The sequence below is a fragment of the Diadema antillarum genome, unplaced genomic scaffold, assembly GCF_040938485.1.
Source record: "Diadema antillarum isolate AM-2024a unplaced genomic scaffold, OU_Dant_1.0 seq00002051_RagTag, whole genome shotgun sequence".
Classification (NCBI taxonomy): Eukaryota; Metazoa; Echinodermata; class Echinoidea; order Diadematoida; family Diadematidae; genus Diadema; species Diadema antillarum.
Genome location: NW_027272700.1, coordinates 30167 through 46879, shown reverse-complemented (window position 1 = coordinate 46879; position 16713 = coordinate 30167). Strand labels below are relative to the sequence as shown.

At 40.1% G+C, this 16713-nt stretch overlaps 1 protein-coding gene across 1 annotated transcript; it reads left to right on the top strand.

Annotated features, from left to right (window-relative positions):
- Positions 1-10919: 10919 nt before the first annotated feature.
- Positions 10920-11687, top strand: LOC139713755 (uncharacterized). Its single transcript, XM_071625457.1, has one exon. The coding sequence runs from the start codon at positions 10920-10922 to the stop codon at positions 11685-11687; it is 768 nt and encodes a 255-aa protein (XP_071481558.1).
- Positions 11688-16713: the final 5026 nt, after the last annotated feature.

Sequence of the window (16713 nt, the reverse complement as noted above, 5' to 3'; positions counted from 1 at the left end):
GGCCCAAACTCAACACATAGCAGTAACGCACGGTACCGGTAACTAACAGTATGTGGGACTACGTGAGAGTTGGGTAATTTCTCCAGTTTCTCCTTTGCTCTTGTCGACTGCTTTTAATTCTCGATCCTTCTCCTGGGATGGTTTGTTTTGCCAATGAGTTCTCCTTCATTTTCCTACATTGATTGATAGAAATATGATGAGTTTTTGAAGATGTTGGTCAGATTTGAGTGGTGATCTTAACAGAAAGCCAAAAAGCCGAAAGCCAACTTCTTTTGTTTACGGATTATTAAGTCAGTAGATAATAGTAGAGGGTCAAGCCAAAGCTGCTCTCTGATTGGTCAATATCCCGATGATGTCATTGGAGTGGATGTAGTACCTTTTGCAACCCAACTAAAATGGATGTAGCACCTTTTGCAACCGAATTGTTGGAAATTCAGCTTTTCGTTAGTATAGGTGTAAAGAGGTCCTAAAAATGAGTACATCAAGACCAAAAAGGGAATTTTGAGGGAAAATGGATGTCAGAGTACCTTTTGCAACTGAGCTCTTCATAATAAGAAGCATTCAGTACCTTGTGAGTATGTAGATATTGTATAATTCATCGCTCAAATGGAGTAGTTCTGGAACTGAAATCTTTGACTCGAGAGCTCCATGAATCAACTTTGACTGTGTTGGTCCCAAATATTGCCACTTCTGTGACAGTTCAACCCTCTACCCTGTATCCAACGGCGTAAATACGTACTGAGGATTGGGGGGGGGGGGGGGGGGGGATGATTGGCGATAGTCACCATCACCACGATTACAAGCCCATAACTGGACCGGCGCAGCCCGGGGGGGGGGGGGGGGGAGCTTGCCCCCCCCCCCCCCCCCACACACACACACACACTTTACAGGGATCAAATGTCCCACTCTTTTCCATGCAAAGGGAGGGAAGTGGCAGCAAAAATATGACGACTTTTTGTTCTTCTTGTTGTTTGGTTTTTTTTTTCTTGTCAGCCGACTTTCGGCGGAAAATCAGACCTTGAAAGTATGAAGACTTTTTTTTTGTTGTTTCTCTTGTCTTTTGATGTTCTTTCTTCTTGACTGACAGACGATTTTGCCCCCCCCCCCCTTTCAAAGACGTAGCGCAGCCCTGAATAATGCCCAAATAAATTCAAGAAAATGCTAAAAAGGATATCCATTTCTTGAATAACGTAGTAGATATTTTCCTGTAGCTATTAATTGTATTCTTCAATTTTCTTGATTTATGAAGTCAGTGAAGCAATCATCACAGGGGCATCGTTCCGTTTTAATGATGGGGGGGGGGGGTAGGGGAGGGACTTTGAGTGTGAATATCTGTGCGAGGGAGCGGATCGGCCTGGGGGAGGGTGAGGAAAATTTGGCATTTTCAGACCTCAAATTCAGCGATCTGGTGCACACTTTTGGTAAAATTTGGGATTTTTTTCCTATAAAAAACAAGTAAGAAAAAGAAATATTCATAGATAATTGAATGACTACATCGTGGTATTTCAGCTCTTGCTCCGCCTGTGCGACATCACTGTGAAGGCCTATACTAAATAGTGGGGCCTATCTCCGGCGTAGCCAGGATTTGATCTTAGGGGGAGCGCTTAGATGCGAGGGAGAGATGCGAGCGAGGGGGAGGGTGTGGGAGTGAGAACTTTTTGCATATTGATGTTGTAAATGGTGCAATTTGATTCATTTTTTTTTTGCGTGTTCTATCGACTTGAAACTGTCCAACATGTTTGAGGTAGCAGTACATTTTATGTAGATTATTATAGAATAATTTTGCCCATAAAATGGTATAACTTAGAGAAACTTTTTGTCTTAATTCTTACACTGGAGATCATGAACGCGATCATGAATTTTGACATTGTACAGTCCAAAAGCGGCCGTTTGTAGCTATATTTTTTTTTTCCGCTTTGGAAATTAAGGGGGGGGGGCGCACCGGGCGCATTTGCTGGCAATTTAATAACAGCAGCAACATCAGGAGAATGACATAACGATTAAATGCGAGCGAGCGAAGCGAGCGAGCTTGAAAATTTTGACATTTTACAGTCCCAAAACTGCTCTTTGTAGCTACATTTTTTTGCTTTGAAAATTAAGGGGGGGGGGGGCACCGGGCGCAACTGCTGGCAATTACCCGGCAGCAACATCAGGAGAATAGCATAGCGATTAAATGCGAGCGAGCTTGAAAATTTTGACATTGTACAGTCCCAAAACGGCAGTTTGTAGCTATATTTTTTCGCTTAGGAAATGAAGGGGGGTGGGGGCGCACCGGGCGCAACTGCTGACAATTACTGGCAGCAACATCAGGAGAATGACATAACGATAGAATGCGAGCGAACTTGAAAATTTTGACGTTTCACAGTCCCAAAACTGCCGTTTGTACACTGTAAAAACATCGGTGTTAGATTTAACACCACGGGTGTTAAATCTAACACCGATCAAACTTCAATAAAGGACCACACACACAGGTGTTAAAAATGCACTGTGATGGTGTTGAAAAGTGTGCACCTGACACTTCGTGGTGTTAATTTGACACTGTACCTGGTGTTATTTTGACACTGTACTGGTGTTAATTCAAAAATGACACCACATGGTGTTGATTTGATATTTGTTGGTGTTAATATCAATGGTTTAACTACCGTCCAGCTTCAATAAGACACCACACCAGCTGGTGTTACTTTGGTGTAAACTTATTTTCACATTTGTTCAAAAATCTAGTATTTTAATGTAAAATTCTTGATCGTCTTGTTTAAATTAAAAATCAACAAGAAGTGCAGTTACTAAGAAACTCTTCAAAAAACAGTTTAAAATTTGGAAATGACACCCGGAGGTGTTAATTTAACACCATAAATGAGCACCGAAAATTTAACACCAGCTCGGTGTTCACTATTTAACACCGGACTTTTGGCAGTGTAGCTATATCTTTTTCGCTTTGAAAAATAAGGGGGGGGGGGGGCGCACCGGGCGCAACTGGTAATTACCCGGCAGCAACATCAGGAGAATGGCATGACGATTAAATGCGAGCGAGCGAAGCGAGCGAGCTTGAAACTTTTGACATTTTACAGTCCAAAAACTGCCGTTTGTAGCTGTACTTTTTTCGCTTAGGAAATTAAGGGGGAATGGGGGCGCACCGGGCGCAACTCCTGGCAATTACTGGCAGCAACATCAGGAGGATGACATAACGATTAAATGCGAGCAGGGAGGTGTTTCTCTTCCCACCTCCCTGATGCGAGCGAGCTTGAAAATGTTGACATCTTACAGTCCCCAAACTGCCGTTTGTAGCTATATTTTTTTCGCTTTGAAAAATAAGGGGGGGGGGGGGGCGCACAGGGCGCAACTGCTGGCAATTACCCGGCAGCAACATCAGGGGAATGGCATGACGATTCAATGCGAGCGAGCGAAGCGAGCGAGCTTGAAATTTTGAAATTTTACAGTCCAAAAACTGCCGTTTGTAGCTGTACTTTTTTCGCTTTAGAAATTAAGGGATGGGGGCGCACCGGGCGCAACTGCTGGCAATTACTGGCAGCAACAAATATCTCGTAAACACATTTATGATGTAATCTGGGGAAATTTCAATCCCAGAAGTGTATACTTTTTTTGAGGGGGGGGGGGGGGGGATCCTCCGTTAATTGAAAGTATCTAGATATCTCCTTCCACCCAAGGAACAGTTGCATTTCTTTAAACTGAAGTAACAGACCTGGTGCACACTTTGGATGAAACATTTTGAAATCTGTCAATCTAAAGTGTATTAAGTAGAAATGATTGAACGGGGAGGGTATGGGAGGGGTTAGGTCTATCTCCCTCTTACGCGAGGGAGATTTTGTATTTTCAGAATTGAAATTCAGCCATCTTTGGGTGAAATACTTAGACAGTCTTCTATCAAAAAAAGTAAGAACATTTCCACATCTCGGGAGTTACAAGGAGGAGCAAAATGATTTGTTTGTCCCCGATACCTTTATGGGGGAACCATCCCCCTCCCCCTCCATCGACGCCTCTGCATAATATGAGGGAGCTTTTGTATTAAAGTGAAAGATCTGCTGCACACTCTTTGATACATATAAGGAAATAAAACGTCAATCTCAAAAGTGTACAAAGTCTATCGAAAGGGACCCAGTAGCTTTTACATATCTATGATTGCAATTCAGCGATCCGGTGCATAATTCTGGCGGTAGTTGTCCAATTTTCCATAAAGAAAGTTCGAGACTTGACCTCATCTCGGGAATTGCTTGGGGGACAAAATGATTTGTCTCCCCGAACTTCATCCACTGCACACGGTTGAACTTTTAAAGCGCTCGGATTCGCGCGCTTGCGCTTTTTTTTTCGGGGGGGGGGGGATATATGGTACTTGGCAGAATAACGAAGAACGGTTTCCACAGAAGTCGAGTTGTACTGGCAAGGTATAGTGACAGCTCATCATGTAACCCGGGATAACTTGTGACATGCGACAACTAACACACTAGTTTTCCTCTGATCAAAACACTATTGAGAACAAATTGCTGGATAAAGGTGAATATATATATAGTTTTATTCACTTGAATAAATTCATTCCGCGAGATCAGTTTTGTACATTATGTGTTAAAACCTTAACATAAAACAGCAACAAAGCAAACAAGGTTAAACAAACAAGCACAGTTTTTTCTCCGTATGTGTCTCTATGGCAATCTTTGTGGACTCTAGTAACATAATTATGTTCCGTAATTCCAATCGACCAAATAGAATATTATCTTTTATGTCTAACCCCATTCCTTTGGAGAGTAAACAATAAACATCAGAAACGCAAGGTTATATAAGGACCGTATACGCGGGGATTGAAAACTTGAAAGTTCATCTCGTATTGAAGGAAATTTTACCTTTTAACTTCAGTTACCTCACAGGAATAGATTAAGCAAACCGTACTTTAATTGAAGACAACCCAACGTTTACTAACTATAAATCTCGCAACATAGGCCTACATATCAGAGCACTTCTGAAGCCCAGGTCTATCAGATGTTAACATACTGTAGCCTTTGAAAGGTCAAACATAATTGGGCATATGATGCCGACAATTTGAATAATTTCCTAAGATTTTTTCTTAAAGATTCTTTTGTATATTTTATTACCATCTAAACACCATTCATATTTGCAGAAATCAAAATGAGTTCAGCCCTTCCTTTTCGTAGAGATAGTTCTATTTATTTTGCTCACCTTTTTTCCATCTTTGTCAAGTTAATGGCTTCATATCTGGCCCCTATCTAAGCACAATGACATGATAAGCAACGTTAATTTCCAACAACATAACAGGCTCATAAATACAGTTGTAAAATTCATTCTGGATCACGGCACACTTCAGGTTTTATGCATTCTTACCAACGTGTGAAAATTATTTGGTAAGGTACAATATCCGTTCCAGTACTCAATTCCAAGAAGGTCCTATTCACTGGAAAAAAAAAGGGTGAAAATCTTTTCGTACTATTCTGGCAAACTGTTAGAATGTCTCGCCTTTTCTGTGGGATTGTTTAATTAGGGATTAAAGAATCCATTTTTCTGTTCGTGAGATGAATGTTGCATATCAATAACATTGGCTGCGAATAAACTTGTCTTATTAATCTATTGAACTTTCTTGTGTTTTTTGCACATCTCCGATGAAAACAAAAAGAAATCTGGTTAATAGGTCTGAACCATTAATCTAAAGCAATGTTCATTAGATTAAAGGAGGTACTTGCATAAAATTATGGGAATCGACACCCGTTCCTTTTGTTTTTTCTGGAGGCAAACGAATTACACTAACTGAGCAAAATCACTGCCAATATGGAGAGAGTAAATGTGTTGCATATTCCTACGACTAAAACTCGTTCAAGGCTGTTAACGAACTCGTTTGTTATCTAGATCTTTGGGTAACTCATGCGGAGCTCGACGTGAGTCGTATCGCGCTCGGCATGGTGCACTCGTTCACGCCAGTGCCGTATATTAATATACGGCACTGGTTCACGCCTACGTCCATGGCCCTACAGACTGTGTTGCATCAAGGAGGTGGGAGGAGCACCTCCCTGGTTGCATGCAGCTGGTTGCTATCTCGTTGTGTGGCTACGATAGTAGTTCAACATCTGAAGCATGCATTACGGTCGATATTGCTCTTCATGCATTGGCGTGCGAGAGAAGCACTGTTCAGCAGTATGCTCTCGTCACGAGGCGGGCGTGCGAACGTCATGGCTCATGCATTACAGTATGTAGCCTATAACCTAGGTGGGGATGCAGCTGGTCTGATGCGACGAGACTACGAACAGTGGATGCGCGCGAATACACCGCCTATGATCCAGTTGTTAGTCGTTGTTTTCTTATTTTTTTTTTTAATCAGTGGCAGTCTTCTTACACGGAAAAAAAAACCTGCCACCGATCGTGGCGCCTAGCGGACACGGTAGATGCGTCCACTGTTCGTAGTCTCGCTGCATCAGATGTATCGCTTGGCAAAGACAATTACCTCGCTGCATCATACGTTTAGCTTAACAGGAAATAACAAAGACAATAAACAATATTGCATTCTCCGCCTAGATTATAGGCTATGCAATAATCCATCATGCTGAAATCAATATCGCCACATTTCTTTTTGTTTGTTTTTTTTTTGTTCCTACATCTTTTCTTGGGAGAATTTCAGGGGGGATATTTGTACAGGCCATCCCCCCTCCTTCAAAAGTGGGGGGATATATCCCCCCCCCCCCCGGATTTAAGCCCATGCCTGTATCTGCCAGTCCTCTCAATCTTCATTGCCTGGGTCATCCTTGAAGGAGAGAACAATTCACACTGATCCTGTTGCCTATTGTCCAGACACAATGGCCACTACCGCTGGAGGACCCAGCACAAGACAATCTGCAGCTGTGACATGCCAGGTAGTGAAAGAGCTTGTGAAGAATGACGAGTTCAGTTCACTCCTGAAATCCATTGTACGCGAGGCCAGGGAAGAAAAGACGGGAGAACTGCTGAAAACAATCCAGGTTGTTCAGGGTGAGGTGCTGGACCTGCAACGGAAACTTCACACGAAAGAGAAAGAGATCGATGCATTGAATAAAACTGTGTCAACACTCAATAATGAACTGCAAAAAGTCAGCAATAGTGTCAATGACCTCGAGCAGTACTCTCGACGTTCTTGCATTCGAATCTTCGGTGTGGAGGAGAGGCCTGGCGAAGACACTGAGGCCACCGCAGCAGACATTATCCGTGACCGGCTAGGTATCACCTTGACGCCAGGAGATGTAGATCGCTGCCACCGCACTGGAAAATCACCAAAGTCAACGATAACACCAAACGCCCGAGAACAAACAAGACACCATCGGTCAATCATCATGGAGCTATCGGCCTACAAAAAGGGACATGAAATACTTGTGAACAGGAGGACGCGGAAGGGATCTGGAATTTCCATTGTGGAGGATCTGACAGTTAAAAACCAAGCACTCCTGGCAAAAACTCGAGAGAACAGAAAGGTTCTGGCAGCAAGGTCAGTAGATGGCAAGGTCATCGCCCTTCTGCCTGCCAGTGGTGGAAAAACTGAAAAAAGATGATACGAAGTGAAGATGACCTCATTCTATAGATTTAATCTGCCAATACTCTTGTTATACTTCCTCAGAGAGCTTATTGTTTGTACGTATTCTGGGCTACTTCCATGATTTAAGCCTCAATTTCTTTTACAGATTGTATTGTTTTTATTCTTTTCTAGTATTGGTTTATAACTTCGCTCAGTGAATGTGTGTGTGTGTGTGTGTGTGTGTTCATTGCAGTACTTCTTCTACTCAGTCATGGCTGTGTTTCAGAAATTCTACCATTTAATCACATATGTGATGACAACGAATTCAAATTTACCCTATATCAGTATGTTCATTTGTCAAAAAACATAGATATATCAAAATTGTATTCACTTGTGATAAACCCTTTTGAAATAAATTCAGTGAATTTTGATAATGAAACATTGAATGATACAGATATTAAAGATGACAATCAAATGATAACAAGGCCTAAATGTCAATATATGTTTGATGATGATTTCCGTTCCTGATTTTCTCATGAACAATCAGATTTCTCTGTTTTTCACTTAAACGTGACAAGTCTCCCTAAAAACTTTATCACTTGATTATAGTTTTAGTGTTATAACTCTCTCTGAGATTTGGTTTAATGAAAATACAAATTTCAAATTTTATAATATTGAAAATTGTTCTTTGTCTTATATGTTTAGAACTCAGAAGGCTGGCGCTGGAGTTGATATGTACATCCGGAATGAATATCATCATATAGTACGCAAAGATTTATCATGTATTACAACAGAATATGAAATGCTTTTCATTGAAATAGTCATAGAGAAAAAGTCTAATTGTAGCATGCATTTACAGACCACCAAATACTGATATACCTTTTCCTGATAAAATGCACAATGTAATGGAAAAATTGGAATTCGAAAAGAAAGATATTTACTTCACAGGGGATTTCAATATCGATTTATTGAAATGTGGCGTACATAATAAAACACAATATTTTTTTGGGATATGATGTATTCATTCAATTTATACCCTTTGATTACAAAACCAACTCGTGTATCTACCAAACATGCTTCTTTGATTGAATGTTTTATTGAATGATCAGTTCCAGACTGGTATCATCTATAAGGATCTTTCTGATCATTTTCCAGTTTTTTGTACACTTAAAAGAAAATTCATGGTTGTGGTAGACAAAGGAAAGAAATATATCGGGAAAAGATGAATAAAAAATGAAAATATATCATTATTCAAACAAAAATTGAGGTTAACTGATCGTACAAATGTTTGCAATCAGAATGGTGTAAATGAAAGTTATGATTTTTTCTTTGAAATGTTTTCCTCCATATATAGCAGTTGTTTTCCACTGCGATCTACTCCTTTTAATTCAAATAGTTTACGTTGTAGAAAGCCTTGGATTACGAAGGTATATTGAAATCTATACATCACAGAAATAAGCTGTACAAACTGAGTTCGAAGAATTCAAGAGTTACCTATCATGAGAATCATACGAATTATAGAAATAGACTTACAAATACTATACGATATTCAAAATATAGATATTATACTGATAAATTTTCTTCCTTAAAATGTGATATGAAGAAAACATGGCAATGTATAAATGATATACTTGGAAGGAAGAAAGATATCTCACTACCTAAATGTAGTATAATGATAATGTGAAGTTTTCATCGAGACAAGATATTGTACAACAGTTGAATTCTTATTTTGTTATTGTTGGGGCAAAACTCTCATCATCAGTACCGAACTCTTCACGTGATTTCACTGATTATTTTTCGTATCAAAATAGTAACTCTTTCTTCTGTACATCAGTATCTACTCATGAAATAGTAGATATATCTGCATCTATTCAAAGTCCAAGGCAAGCGGTCCTGATGATATCTCGCCAAGAATTGTAAAAGAATGCATTCATTGTTTTGTTGAACCCCTTTGTTATATTCATAATTTATCTGTGCAGTTTGGTGTTGTAACTGATAATCTCAAAATAGCCAAAATTGTTCCGTTATTCAAGAAGGATAATCCAGAATGTATTGAAAATTATATACCGCTTGCAATTCTTTCTATTTTTGCTAAAGTTTTGGAAAGACTTATATACAATCGTCTCTCTACGTTTGTAACCAAACATAATGTATAGATACCTGAACAATTCGGATTTCGAAAATATTTCTCTACATGTTCTAGTGTAATATCCTTCACAAATTATATTTTGCAGAAAATTGATGATGGTAATTATTGTTGTGGAGTATTTATGGATTTGTCAAAAGCTTTTGACACCATCGACCACAAGATTCTAATAAAGAAATTGTATTTATATGGAGTGAGAGGTGTACAATTACAATGGTTTGAAGATTATTTGTCCAATAGAAAACAGTATGTGATGGTCGATGGTGTCAGATCCTCTTATCTCTCTGTAAATATTGGTGTACCACAAGGTTCTGTTTTGGGTCCTTTGCTTTTTGTTATTTATGTTAATGATATAGTAAATTGTTCTTGTGTTTTTAAGTTTTTACTCTTTGCTGATGACACAGTGGTTATGTTTTCACACAAGGATATTGCTTTATTGATAAGGACAGTGAATACGCAACTTCAGTTATTAAATGAATAGTTTAAGAGTAACAAATTATTTTTGAATTATCAAAAAAAGAAATATGTTATTTTCCATTCTATAAATAAAAGAGTATTGTTGAATAGTGATACTTTAATGATAGATAGCAATATTATTGAAAGAACTGATTCAATTTCTTTTCTAGGTATACGTTTCAATGAATCCCTTAGTTGGAAACTTCATAATATCCAATGTTTCTCCAAAGATCTCATGGACAGTTGGGATTTTATCAGAACTCAAACATTTTTTTTTTTTTTTACCAAGAAAAAATATTATCATTTATAACTCTTTAGTATTGCCACATGTGAATTACTGTAATCAAATTTGGGGCAAAACATATAATGCACATATTAATAAACTTGTTCTTCTTCAAAAACGAACAATACGTTTAATAAATAATGCCCCATCTTGTAGCCCCAGTATATCTTTGTTTACTAAATTATAGATTTTGCCATTGCATGAACTTGTCAGATTCAATATCCTTATCTTTATGTTTAAATACGTATCCGGGCACTTACCCCCTGTGCTTGTGGGGATTCCAGCTCTCATGTTTGGATGTGTATTGGTCGATATAGTAAAAGATGACTTCGCTGTTCTAAATTATCTCAAGAGTTTATCCTACTACTTGCTTCTTGACCTTCAGTCTCGTCTCTGGAGTGCCATTTAAAGGAGATATTTTGACAGCTGTTGTTATCTCTCCACCACGTGTTTTGTTTTCACTGTCCCACCTACTGGATTTTGTGTTTGCTGCTCATATTTCTTTCATCACTTGTCAACTGTGACCTCGTCTTGCCATGGCAACCATTTCAAACAAGTTTGCCACACTTGAGGATGAAGGAGATTATGATTTGTCTTTCAAGATTAATGAGGTGGTAGAGGGGGCAATGCAGCTTGTCCCTGACCGTGAGGGTGGAAACAAGCAGCTTGTGGGGGACATAGTGAAGGCTGTGGTTGCTGCATTGTTGCCAATGGTGCAGTCCATCGCACATCAACTTCTGAGTGTCCCACAGGTGTCCGTGCAGAAGGTGCAGGCCACAGTTCAAAATCATGACAACAGACTGGACGAGGTAGAACAGTATTCTAGGAGAGACAATGTTATCATGCGAGGGGTGCCTGAAAATGATGGCGAGTCTACAAATGCCGTAGTCATCGATGTTGCTGCCTGCGCAGGGGTTGCCGTGTCTGAGGCAGATATCAGCACCAGCCACCGCGTGGGGAGGCCTCAGCCCAATAAAATGAGACCTATTGTTGCGCGTTTCGTACGTCGTGACCTCCGCACTCAGCTCCTCCGTAGTAAGCGTAAGTTAAAGGACTCGGAACAACACACGGACATAATGATCATGGAGCATCTGTCCCCTGGGCGTGCCATGCTTCTTCAGGCTGTGAAGCAAGACGAGAACACCGAGAAGGTATGGACGATCGATGGGAAGGTGCATTGCACTCTGAAGAGCGACCCGCACAAGAAGCACATCATTCACGGTCCGGACGACCTCTTCAAGCGTCTAGGATGGAGTGAGGACAAGCTGAAAAAGTCGGGTCTCTTCCTTGACATTTCGACCTAGGAATTACCCGGCCCTCTTTCATCTACAGATTTAACCCAGATCTCATTTATAAGTTTGAATGTTAATGGTTTGCAGAATAAACTAGATATTGGAATTTTGGACTTACATTTGCAAGCATATGATGTAATCTGTCTTTTAGAGACAAAAACAGACACACCAGATCTGTCTCAATCTCATATTTGCGGTTTTCAGTGTTATAGTATGCCAAAATATTCCAATAAACAAAAGTTTGGTGGTTTTCACGGTATGTGTATTCTGATGAAGAATCATATCTTTAATTGTTCTGAAAGAATTCATCATCATGCAACAGTTTCTGAATCAATTTTATGGGTCAAGGTAAATAGTAAAGTTTTAGGTTTTGAGTTTATTGTTGGTGCAGTGTATTTGCCATGTGAGGGATCAATTCACCATTCTAATGAAGTTTTTGACAACCTGGTGCAGGATATTATTGATATTAAAAGTAGACATGATGCACCCTTTTGTTTGCTGGGTGATTTCAATGCCAGGACGGATTTGCTTGATGATTTTTTAGATGTAGAGGATGTGTTGACAGATCAGACTGGATTAGGCTTTTGTAATGATGTCTCTGATTGTATGCATGTAACTACTGAAGGCCTAGATATTCCAACTACTCGTTATAATACTGATGTCCATGTAAATAACAATGGAAAGTCTGTTATTGATGTGTGCCAAAGTTTTGATCTCAGGATTGTTAATGGAAGAATAGGGGAAGATCAGTCTGTCGGAAAATACACATGCTTCAACAAAAATGGTGGTTGTAGCACTATTGATTATGTTATTGTATCTCGTCAGTTATTTTCTAGCATTACTCATTTCAGTATTGATGTATTTGATAAATGTTTTTCAGATGTTCATTGTCCTGTCAGTGTGACCTTGCAATCGCAAAATTCTAAATCTGCTGTGAATGTCGACACTGTTTTAACAACTCTCAAAACGCTGCAGTAGACAACGCCGTCTTAGATTCACAGCCTAATGAAAGTCAACGTTATTATTCCAGTGGAACAGTGACAGCGCTGCAATATTTAAACAGAAAATCAAGGACTCGGCTGAGCTAATGTGTGAAAATGTGGAATGTTTAGATGGGAATGCAAATCAAGATAGTATCGATTTTTGTAACTCACAACTATGCAATATGTTCGTCAGTGTTGCACAAGATGTTGGCATTAATTGTAAGTGGAGACAATCTCGACATAATGTAAACACAAATAAGACTGTCAATAAGGATAAAAACAACCATCAGCCTGAGTTTGATGCAGAATGCAGAGCTGCCCGTCAGGAGTATTTGAATGTTAAAAATCGATTAAAGAGGAAGCTTAAATTTCTGGGCAGGTCAGGGGCTACATGTCTGTTGAATCATTATGAGTCTACAGGAAAGTTTTATAAGAATTTATCAAGACATAAAAGAAGGACATTTCACAGAGATTTGAATGAATCTCTCCGTTCATTACAGACATCCAATCCGAAAGAATATTGGCAATTGCTCAACAGTAATAATCAACGCAAAGTAGGGAAAACAGGAAATGTTTCATTAGGGGATTTTGTTAATCATTTTAGTCGTTTAGGTAATAGCCAAGATGACCAGCCCACAGGCCTGGAAGATAGTACCGGTACTTCAGTTATTGTTGAGGCAGATGGTCCCTTGGATGCCCCAGTCACTTTGGAAGAAGTGGCACTAATGATTAAGAAACTTAAAAATTCAAAAGCTTGTGGAAAAGATTTCATAAGAAATGAATTCCTTAAGAATTGTCCCGCAGAGATGCTTCATGTGTTGGTAAAGTTCTTTAATGTGGTACTGGACAGTGGTATTGTTCCAACTGAATGGTGCATAGGGATTATCATTCCTATTTTTAAGAATAAGGGTATAGACACAAATCCTGATAATTATAGAGGAATAACTCTTCTCAGTTGTCTAGGAAAACTTTTTACTTCCATTTTGAATCATCGAATCTCAGAGTTTTTCGAAAATGCTAGTATGTTAGGTGAAGAACAGGCTGGCTTTCGTTCTAATTATTCTACAATTGATAATATTTTTGTTTTGAAGACTATGATTGATGTTTATCTGCAAAATAAAAAAACGCTTAACGGCCAATTTAACCATGAATACAACCCTTCCTAACCCTAAACCCTAGGAGGACCTACCCTTGCTTGCTATAAACGCACGGGTACGGTGCACGCGCACTGCGGTGGGGCCTATTTCACGATAGCCCCACCACCACTGCGTGTCTGTACTAATACTACGGCGACTCGCCTGCTTTATAGGCCTAGACCTACTCGTGAATCCAGCCCCACCGTGGCATTCATCGGTAGATAAGCACGGCGTATGGGCTTCCTTCCACAGTATGATTTTTAGCATGAAACAAAAACTACTCTACCAAAATTGACGATCATTCTTGGTATCGTTTTTCTTAGAAAATGACGCATCTGAATTACTGATCATATTGCAGAAACTGACTATGGGAAACAGGCTAGGCCTTTTTTTTTTTTTTTTTTTTTTAGCCACGACCCACCCTGTAACAACATATCCCCTATTAACACCGTTAGGCGTTAGAGTGTAGCCTCTGTACTACTACCAAAGATTCTGCTATTACTACTTACTAGTCTACTAGACCTAGTGCCGTAGTGGTAATAGTACTACTACTAGTAGTAGTACTAGTAGACTACTACTACTAGTAGACTGCTACTAGATCTACTACTGGTAGTTTAACTTGTAAGCGCCGGCCGACGGGCCAGGCCACGGCCGGGACGCTCCCGCTTGCTTGCTGCGGCCGGAGTAGCCGCTCACTTTGTGAGCGAGCTGGGCCTGTTCTTCTAATCTACTTACTAGACAGTTACAACTTACAATGTCAATCATGTAGAATACAGTATATCCTTTCTAACGTTAAACTATATGGGGGCATACCAGACATACCACTCTGTATTTCCCAGGCGATCGTTTCCGTGAGGTCTATTCTCGGGCTTGGTGCCATGTTCATACGCTCTTGCACCGGCAGCGGGGGAGATGCAGCTGGTTCATATCGGTAAGGTGCAGCCCCACGATAACGTTCTGGTTCATCGGCTGCCTCTCCCGCCTCCCCATCTTCCCCTTCAACTTCATGTGCCTCCTCTTCCTCTCCGCTATCGTCAGAGCTGCAGTCTTCACCATCATCATCAATGTCGAAGTTTACCCATATAGGGGAAGACATTATGCTCGAGGTACCAGGTATCTGTGCAAGCTAACTTAGTGATAATGTACGTGGTAATGCGTACATGTCGACAGTCAGTGTGTCGATCGACCGGGCCTCGAGCGCACATCCCGCGGGGCCCGGGCCTGGCCGGGCTAGCTATCGTGTACGCGCGTGTACCAAGCTAGTAATCTGAGTGCTTGTGCTGAGCGGCGTCTGCTAACTGAGCACAACTCCGTGCTTATACGTCATCAATCGGTTCAGGGGTGTTGGTCACATGACTATCTTTTTCGCAAAAGCTGCAACGGGGTCCTCCAAAAATGTGATATTTGGGGGAGTTTCTAGAAGCGATAAAAACCGGAACGACACTGACAACATATTTACATTGATAATCATGACATATATTTTACATTTCTTTTGCATATTAAAACATTTTGCAAGCATTTTATTAGGTCTTTAAGAATATCTATGAAAGTGCTAAATCATGTGTGGCGGTTAGGGGGGAGATGTCAGAGTTTTTTTACTTGTAACACTGGTGTACGACAGGGTGAAAACCTTTCCCCGCTTTTATTTGCTATTTATCTGAATGATTTTCAAGAATACGTTGGAAATTCATATGGTGGACTTAAATATTTGGAAAGTGAGATTTCTTACCACCTGGATTCTGATAATGTCAAAAAAGCTTTAAATCTTTCTTGTTTACTTTATGCAGATGACACAATAATTTTAGCAGAAACTCCGGAGGAGTTGCAAAAACCTCTTGATGTGTGTAGATAGTTATTGTCAGACATGGCGCTTGACTGTAAATGCAAGCAAGACTAAAATTGTTATTTTCTCCCATGGGAAGGTTAGAAGAATTCCTGAATTCGTTTATGCTGGTGATCCACTTGAGGTTGTAGATGACTTTGTGTACGTTGGAGTTAAATTCAATTATAATGGTAGTTTTAAAAAGGCAATTTCTAAACAAGTCACACAAGCTAGAAAAGCACTTTATAGCATGTTGGTCAAGGCTAAAATGTTACAGTTTTCTGTAGACACACAGTGCCACCTATTTGATCATCTTGTTTTACCTGTTTTACTCTATGGTTGTCACTGGCGTAGCCAGGGGGGGGGGGGGGCGATGGGGGCGGTCGCCCCCCCCCCCCCCCCTAAGATTTGGACCGGGGATTTGGGAGGCGGAAAAAAAAAATGCGTGTATACTGTATGCATGCACATGAACCTTTCATCAAGATATTTTTTTTTTATATTTCACTCAAAGTGTGCACCAGATCGTTGAATTTCAATTCAAAATATGCAAAATCTCTCGTGCTTGGGAGGGGGTATCCCCCTCCCAAACCCTCCCCCTCTGTACCTCTTTTCCTAGCTTAGTACACTTTTTAGATTTCCAAAAAAAAAAAATATGAATAATTCTGAGTGCACAAGACTTAGCACTTATATTCCGAAAACTCAAGTTTCCCCACATGTATAAGGGAAATTTCCCCTTTTAATCGACCCTTTCCTCCCTCAGTCCCCCCCCATCAGTTTTTGTGTGTGTGTGTGTGTGTGTGTGTGTGTGATTTCCCAAATGTTGATTCCATCAAATATGCGTATACGTGATATCTCAATTTCAACCTTAACAAGAGACCCGCGGGTCTAGCGCTCACCTGAGTATCGCAAGTTAACTTTTCACGCAGTCACTAATCTAAATTATTCACAGCTCTACCAAAATTTGACCAGGCATTCTCAAGTAGAAGATGAAACTGTACAATAAGGGCCCAAATTTTTTAAGATTCCTTAATTTGGGGGGGGATTGGGGCCCCCTGGGGCCCTCTGGGTGGGGCATGGTGCCCATTTTTATAAATTGA

Bases quoted from the DNA above. Each gene is read 5' to 3' on its own strand.
- LOC139713755 (XM_071625457.1), top strand. From the start codon at position 10,920: ATGGCAACCATTTCAAACAAGTTTGCCACACTTGAGGATGAAGGAGAT.